The sequence below is a fragment of the Glycine max genome, chromosome 2 (assembly GCF_000004515.6).
Source record: "Glycine max cultivar Williams 82 chromosome 2, Glycine_max_v4.0, whole genome shotgun sequence".
NCBI lineage: Eukaryota > Viridiplantae > Streptophyta > Magnoliopsida > Fabales > Fabaceae > Glycine > Glycine max.
In genome coordinates this window covers 18,062,962-18,071,377 of record NC_016089.4, presented here as the reverse complement: position 1 = coordinate 18,071,377, position 8,416 = coordinate 18,062,962, and the positions used below count along the sequence as shown (strand labels likewise).

The following is an 8,416-nucleotide window of genomic DNA, read 5'->3' as shown; positions in this document are numbered from 1 at the left end:
ACATTTTCGTCCAATAAAAAATTACTGGCATTTAGGTCCAATAACGATAACCAATTGATATTTTCGTCTAATTTAATTAGCATGATCATGTTGAGAATCAATTTGGTGATAAAAGATAAAAATTAATAGATGAATAAATTTGTCACACTTTTTATTTTTTGAAAACTAAATTTTAAATTTTAATCTTTCGTGAACAAATTTATCCGTAAAAATAACTGTTTTAAAAAAATATAATCATATTTTATTTTTGGTCCGAATCTGTTGCTTGACTTTTGGTTCTTGTTATTCAATCAAACATTCTAAAAACATAGAACCATAAACAAAACAATATTGCAAAAAGTTCCCTAGACGAGCTTCAGGGAATTACAGTGAACGGTGCAACAAAGTGAACAGGGTCGTCGTCGTTGCGCGGATGATAAGCGAGAAAGACACCGAATTCCGATAATCAATTCTTAACTCACATAAAGACCTAAATCGATATCATCGCAATTGAAAATCAAACCACATACACAGCGCAATGGATCCCCCACTCCAATTTTCCTCTCCCCAAAACCCCAACCCCAACCCCAACCACAACGTGTTCTTGGACCCAACCTCCGATTCAATCCCAAACCTCCTCCAAAACCCGATCCACTACCTCTCCTTCTCCGTCCCCAAGAAACGCCGCCGCGGCCGCTCCCAGCGCAATCCGGCGTCGTTTCGCCTCCCTCCTCTCACCACCCTCCCTACCGCCGCCAACCCTTCTCCCTCAGCCTCCGACGAAATCATCTTCATCAACAAAGAGCCCAAAACCGAAGCCCTAATCGCCCTCACCGCTGGGTTCCCAGCGGACTCCCTCACGGAGGAGGAGATCGACGCCGCCGTGCTCCCGGTCATCGGCGGCATCGAGCAGGTCAACTACACTCTCATCCGGAACCACATAATTGCCAAATGGCGCGAAAATGTCTCCAATTGGGTGAGTAAGAAAACCTTCCTCGATTACATTCCGCCGCATTACCATTCGCTTTTGGATTCTGCGTATAACTACCTTGTCTCGCATGGTTACATCAATTTCGGAGTGGCTTCTTCGATTAAAGAGAGGGTTCCCGCGGAGGCGAGCAGGCCGGCGGTGATTGTCGTCGGCGCTGGGCTTGCCGGGCTGGCTGCCGCGCGGCAGCTCCTGAGGTTTGGGTTTAAGGTGACGGTGTTGGAAGGAAGGAAGCGAGCCGGGGGGCGGGTTTATACGAAGAAGATGGAGGGAGGGAATAGGATGTGTGCTGCTGCTGATTTGGGAGGGAGTGTGTTGACTGGTACATTGGGGAATCCACTTGGGATTGTGGCTAGGCAGTTGGGTGAGTTGCTTCATAAGGTGAGGGATAAATGCCCGCTTTATTGTGTGAACGGGATGCCGGTTGATCCGGATATGGATGTGAAGGTGGAGTCTGCGTTTAATCGGTTGCTTGATAAGGCGAGTAGGCTGAGGCAGCTGATGGGGGAGGTTTCGGTGGATGTGTCGCTCGGGGCTGCGCTGGAGACATTCAGTCAGGTTTATAAGGACGCAGTGAGTGATGAGGAAATGAATTTGTTTAATTGGCATCTCGCAAATTTGGAGTATGCGAATGCGGGGTTGTTGTCAAATCTTTCGCTTGCGTTTTGGGACCAGGATGATCCATATGATATGGGGGGAGACCATTGCTTTTTGCCTGGGGGAAATGGGAAGCTGGTTCAGGCTTTGTCAGAGAATGTGCCGATTTTGTATGAGAAGACTGTGCATATGATTAGGTATAGTGGCGATGGAGTGCAGGTGACTGCAGGGAGTCAGGTGTTTGAGGGTGATATGGCATTGTGCACGGTTCCATTAGGTGTGTTGAAGAAAGGGTTTATCAAGTTTATACCGGAGTTGCCTCAGAGGAAGCTTGATGGAATAAAGAGATTGGGGTTTGGTCTGCTGAATAAGGTTGCCATGCTTTTTCCTCATGTATTTTGGGAGATGGATCTTGACACATTTGGGCATCTTTCTGATGATCCAAGTCGTCGAGGGGAGTTTTTTTTGTTTTACAGTTATGTAACTGTTGCTGGTGGTCCCCTGTTGATTGCTTTGGTAGCAGGGGAAGCTGCGCATAAGTTTGAGAGCATGCCCCCGACAGATGCGGTCACACGGGTTCTCCAAATACTCAAGGGTACTCTTCTTATGAAAGCTATTACCTTGATATTTTCTTTCCCATCATACTTCGGCTATACAATTAAAACATAGGATGTCCCTACAAAATAAACAGAAAAATAAATTAGAAGAAATTGCATGTCTATTATTAACATAGTTTACATGTTTTCCTCAATTTCCTAACATGTGTGTGGGCCATAAATTTATATATTTAAATTAAGTTGTATCTTTTCCTCATTATAATTCAGCAGTCATACCTCTTAATTTTCATTTAAAAAGATTCCAAACTTGTCATAAATTTCTTAATATTGATTATATTGATTCTATTTTATTTTAGGAAATATTTATGAAGCAAAATGTTTATCTCTCTACAGGTATCTATGAACCAAAAGGAATCACTGTTCCTGAACCTATCCAAACCGTATGTACTAGATGGGGCAGTGATCCATTCTGCTTTGGTTCTTACTCTAATGTTGCAGTCGGAGCTTCTGGTGATGATTATGATATTTTAGCAGAAAGTGTGGGAGATGGTAGACTTTTCTTTGCTGGGGAAGCAACCACTAGGCGCTATCCTGCTACTATGCACGGGGCTTTCCTAAGTGGTCTAAGAGAAGCTGCTAATATGGCCCACCATGATAATATTCGAACACTGAAGATGAAAGTTGATAAGGCCCCTTCAAATGCTCATTCCTGTGCTTCCCTTCTTGCAGATTTATTTAGAGAACCTGATATAGAATTTGGGAGCTTTTCTGTCATTTTTGCTCGGAAGAATACAGACCCCAAGTCACCAGCAATCTTGAGGGTAACATTTAATGAGGCTAGAAAGAAATGTCATGAAGTTGCAAAACAGGACCAACAACACTCAAACAAATTACTTTTTCAGCAGCTTCAGTCACATTTTAATCAACAACAGCAGCTTCATGTTTACACTTTATTGTCAAGACAACAGGTTATTGACCTAAGAGAGGTAAGAGGTGGTGATGAAATGAGATTAAATTACCTTTGTGAAAAGCTAGGAGTGAAACTGGTTGGAAGAAAAGGATTGGGAATGAATGCTGATTCAATCATTGATTCCATTAAAGCTGAAAGGGGCAATCGTAAGCCCGTTTCAACCTCTCTGGCTCTTAAACCAGGTGGGTGATATACATAATGAAATACTGTTTTTATCATTTCTATATAAATCTTTTTGAAAACAGGAAATAAAGTGAAAGCGATATAACGATTTTGTAATTAATTATGAAGTCATAAAATGAAAATGGAAAGTGGAAAATGTTTTCACAAACCAAACAAGCTGTTAACTTTTCTTTGCCTGTCATTTTTTTTATTCTTTCTCCTCTGTGGATGCATAGTTGCTAAAGCAATTTAAATAATATTTTTCTTGATTTATGAAAGGGGTGTCGTCAAAGCTAAAGGCGGCGGGCATTATGAAGCGCAAGTTAGTCAGGTTTGAGCTGAATTTCTTTATATTTATATAATCTCACCATCTCAAACATCATTATTCTATTTGACGTGATATTGTAACTTTATTCTATTGGTCAACTCAGAAGGGCAAAAGTGGTGAGGAAAAGCAATGGGTCCATAAATGTGCGGAGTGCCATCAAAGTATCTGAAGAGGTTAAAATAACAAATCAAGTGCTTCCTGATGTACCTGTTTCAGGTAATTATTTTATAAAGAAAAAAGTAATTTTATGCACAGTATCCCCTCTTAAAATGCAAATTCTTTAGAGTTACATTAATTGTATTATAATTTGTTTTAAGTTCTTGCATTTTTTTTACTAAGTTCCCATAGTTGCCTTCGTTATGAAATACTATTAATATTTTTTCCAAAGCTAAATTAAGATACTGCTGACTTTTAGAACTTGGACTTTCAGTTTGGCATGCTTAAGATGAGATATTGATGTTGATTTTTGTGAAGAGCTTTTAGATACTGTATTTTCTATGTTTGTTGGATGTATATATACGGTCAGAACTTGAACCTGAATGTCAAGAGTCCTGAATTCTTGTTATTTTATTGTTGGCTTTTATTTTTTTCTTAAGGTATGCTCTCAAAATATTATGAGGCTTTCCCTATATTCCACGGTAAAGGCTGTATGTTATCAAGCAGAATACTTGTTTCCCCCTTCCTATCTATTCTGCTGATTTGCTATATCAGTAAAAGATTAAATTATAATAAAGTTGGATGGTTATGTTATCCTTGTGTCTCTCACCCTCTCCCTATACAGCAACAACAACAACAATAGCCTTATCCCATTAGGTGTGGTCGTGTGTAAACATGAGAGTAGTGGTATCTTGCTAGAAACATGAGTAGTGGGTTGCAGGGTCTATTTTTTTATCCTTAAGGGCACTATATGGATGGAGTCATGTATTATATTGTTATAGATAATCCAACTCGTTACTATCTCATCAGCCAGCTGCTTTCCATACTATTTTATTCCCCTTCTGTTCTTAAATGACTTCTCATTATTATCTCTTATCTTTACACGCTAACAAACACTTTAATTTTCTCACTCTTCTGCAGCTGAGTATTTGCATGTTCATATATATATATATATATATATTTTATATTTAGGCACCCTAATTTATTGCTTTAGTGACTTTTTTTTTCTGTTTACTATTTGGACTTTGGAGGATAACTTACCCTTCCCCTAGTTGCACCTGACTTTTATGCACAAATTTTTGTATCTCATCAAATGAACAAGGGTATATCCTTTACACCCTTAATAAAATTTCACAGATTGCCAGTGTAACTTAAATTGTGTGTTGTAGTTGTTAAATAGCAGTTATGATGCTGCCATAACATAAACGGATTAACATTGTGCTTTTGATGCCCACTTTCACTTGCCACCCGCTTTGTGGTACTTTCCAACATTTTCCATTGTGCAGCTGCCATTGCCATGGTGAATTTGTATCTTTGTTTTTTATTCTTTCTAAATCCTTTTTGAGTTTCAAATAGGGTTTTTAAAACCTTTGTTCACTCATCTGTGTTAGCTTCTCCCAATTTCTCTTGGGATAATAGCCACTCATCTTCTCCCTTCACCATCTGTTGATGATTCTGACTCCAACAACCCAAACTTTGGCAACCACCTTCTGAGTTAAATATCTCCTTTCCTCTTTTTTCATCTTTTTTTTCCTGCTTCGCAAATCACAATTTCTTCTCTATTTTTCTTGTTTCTTTATTTTTTTTTGTCACCAATTTTTTTTCTCCTTTTTTTTGTTTCTCTTATTTTGTTGGTCTGTTTATTTTTTTTCCTTCATCATTCATTCACACTACTAGGACATTTTTTGTTTTGAAGCTTTTATATTTCTTGTTAGCATTGTTATGAGATTTTATGCTTATGTTTTGAGACTTTGATTAATTTTATTTCATAGAATATATTCGTGAGTTTGTTGTCTTCATTTTATATTTGTTTTTAGTTGTTATTTTTTGTATTTAGCAGACTTGTAACACATACAGTCACACTTATTGTATGGCAGATTTTGGCTTTTCACCATGGACCAACATGCAATTAATAACATTGGGGTGCTTTAATATTATATAGTACTTTGTTTTGTGTAGTTATGCAGTCTGTCTGTATGAAATACTAACTTCATAAATATTTCTAGGGAGCAATCAAAATGACTTGACAAATTCATAAATGGATGGCCATCGTTCACCCAGGAGGTGAGACATACCTAAGGACTCTGAATCCAGATAGTTTTTCTTGGTTTAAATTTTTCTTGTATTATATGCAATAAGAAATGAAGTCAGCAGCCCAACATTTTTCTATCTTATTCAATTCAATGAGAATTTCAAATATATTATCATTTTTACTTTTCTAATAGATTGACTTTTCATATTAAATTGCAGAAAGACTAAGATGCCATTCAACTTGTTCTGCCCGAGTGCTTTTCTTGGATCATCCTATGTCTTGGATCCTTGGAAGATTATCTGCTATATCTCTTTTGACCTTTTTCTTAATGAATGGTAACTTGCAAGAAAATGCAAGGGAAAGCCTTGCGCAAAGCAAAGGTTGCTGCCTTGTAACCTAGAAGTCACTGGTTCGAATCTTGGAAACGAACAACATCTGTGGGGGCAAGGTTGTGTACATCTACTCTTCCCAGACACTACTTGGTGGGAGCCTCATGCACTAGGGTAATCTGTAAGAAATAGGTTTCAAAGTTGTGGTAAATATATTTTGTAAAAGAATAGATCATCTTGCAACTAAAGTTGGAGGATGTTGGCTCTTGCATGTACAGAGGTATCATTCTCTTTGACATTCTCTTTGACAATGAAGGCACCAGTCATCTACTGAAGTTTTCATTCATCAACCTTGTGGTATGTCTTTGGTGGATACAGTATCTATCTGTAGTGTTTGGCTGGAGCATCCTCACTGCATTTGTTCAATAAAGGGAAGATGGTCTCTTGCATATACCTAAAGTGTTGAAGCTGATGGCTCTATGATGCAGCAAACTGGCATGTTTATATCTCTTCTGAAGCAACACCTTGGCTTGGTCTATGATATGCCTGTAATAGTTAGATATGCTTGCCACCCAAGAGATATAGGGTGACTTTGTGAATTGGGTGGCTGCATTGTGACTAGTCTCATTATGCTCGTGCTCATGTTTCTGCAAGCAACACCAGCCGTTCTCAATTAGGATCACAGCTACCTCCTACCTGTAAAGGCAGCCAATGAGGAACAGAAAATACCGTTTTTACAAGATATTGCACTCATTTGTGCTTGTTGTATGATGTATGAGGACATGAAACCGCAAGCTGTAACATTCTGTGACATAAGATTTTGTTAGAAGCTGTATTTTTTTTTTTTGTTCATTTTTTTTAGCTAGTGCATAAATGTTGGGTGCCACTTTGGTTTTATGCAGGGATGGTAATTGGATTTGAATCTAAGGGATACCTAGAAAAAAATACGAACGGCCGGGAGGAAAATTACCCATTAAATAGGCTTACGCTCATGTATCAGTTTCAATATTTTTTGCGACAAGTGTGAGTATGATAATCTTATTATCTAATCTTTTTAATACTTGCATAGTTTTTAAAATTAGAAATTTGACTTAAAAAATCATAATGAATTTAAAATAAAAATGTTAAGAATAATTATATATTAGTGTTATTTTAAATAATACTATTATACAAATTATTTTATATAATATTTATCACTCATTATTATATAATAAAAAAGATATTTGCGTTTTCTCGACTTCAAAAATCACCGATCTTTATTTTCGTCCTTTTCTTTTTATATTCCATCAATCTAAACAATACAAAATTTCACCTATATTATGGGGTACTTCTGATATTTTTTAATACACTTTTACTATTAGTTAAATTTTGTTAAAAAATAAAAAAATTATAAGACCACTTAAATATGAAGTAGGACTCACAATCTTTTGTGATTTTCGTTCAATTTTAATAATAAAAGAGTATGTTTAGATTAGTGTTTTTAATATTTTCCTACTTCTATTTCCTTATTTTTTTCTTCATTTCTTTCCTTTCCATTTTCTTTCTTATATCACTATTATATTTACTTTTTCTTGGAATCATTTTTGGATTAGTATGGTATCAGAGCCTCTCAACATTTCAAAAGAGGGTGAATATGATAGTGATATTATGAGGTGAGTAAGAGAGAATTGAAGACAACGATGGAACCTATCACTAATAAACCAAACACTCAACTTGTTGTTCTAACCTCTGTCCTTTCTCTACCTAAAGTTGCTAAAAAAACTACTTCAAAAACTGAGAATATGATAGAATACTCTTATGTCCCAGAAGATGCACAAATCTTTGAGACTATTTCTCCCCTTCTTAGCCCATACAATATCTTTAAGAGATAGAGATCTATACTCAAATCAATCTCCCGAATCATCACTACAAAAAGACCTCCAGTTAAAGAGTATGTACAATCTTTTAGAACAAACCAATGCACTCTCTGTGCCACCTCTGAAGAACAATATGTAGACTTGAAATTCCACAAGACTTGATTAGGCATTGGCGACAAGAAGGATATACGACACTCCATTTTGGAGTAGTCAGACTAATTCTTTCTCTTCATGGGAGAAAAGGACTTCCTGTCATAGCTAGAGTCGATCTGCTTGACTTGAGTTATCTTCACTATGAATATTCCATTATTGGCATTGTACTGACTACCCTCCATGCCAAAATTGTAGTTCTCACTATTTTTCCAAACTACAATGTTAACCTGAAGGATAAAACTCTTCCTAGAAGGTTAAAAGTTCAAGTCCAACTAATTGGAGTGGATCAAGAGGCATAAGCACTCTCTG

General features: G+C 37.1%; 1 protein-coding gene across 1 annotated transcript; it reads left to right on the top strand.

Moving 5' to 3' along the window:
• Positions 1-276: 276 nt before the first annotated feature.
• On the top strand, positions 277-6,950 carry FLD (protein FLOWERING LOCUS D). Its single transcript, XM_003520213.5, has 6 exons — positions 277-2,159; positions 2,515-3,273; positions 3,533-3,584; positions 3,685-3,797; positions 5,744-5,801; positions 5,988-6,950. Exons 1-5 carry the CDS (start codon positions 518-520, stop codon positions 5,773-5,775), a joined length of 2,598 nt encoding a protein of 865 aa, XP_003520261.1. The 5' UTR covers positions 277-517; the 3' UTR covers positions 5,776-5,801; positions 5,988-6,950.
• The last annotated feature ends 1,466 nt before the right edge of the window (positions 6,951-8,416 follow it).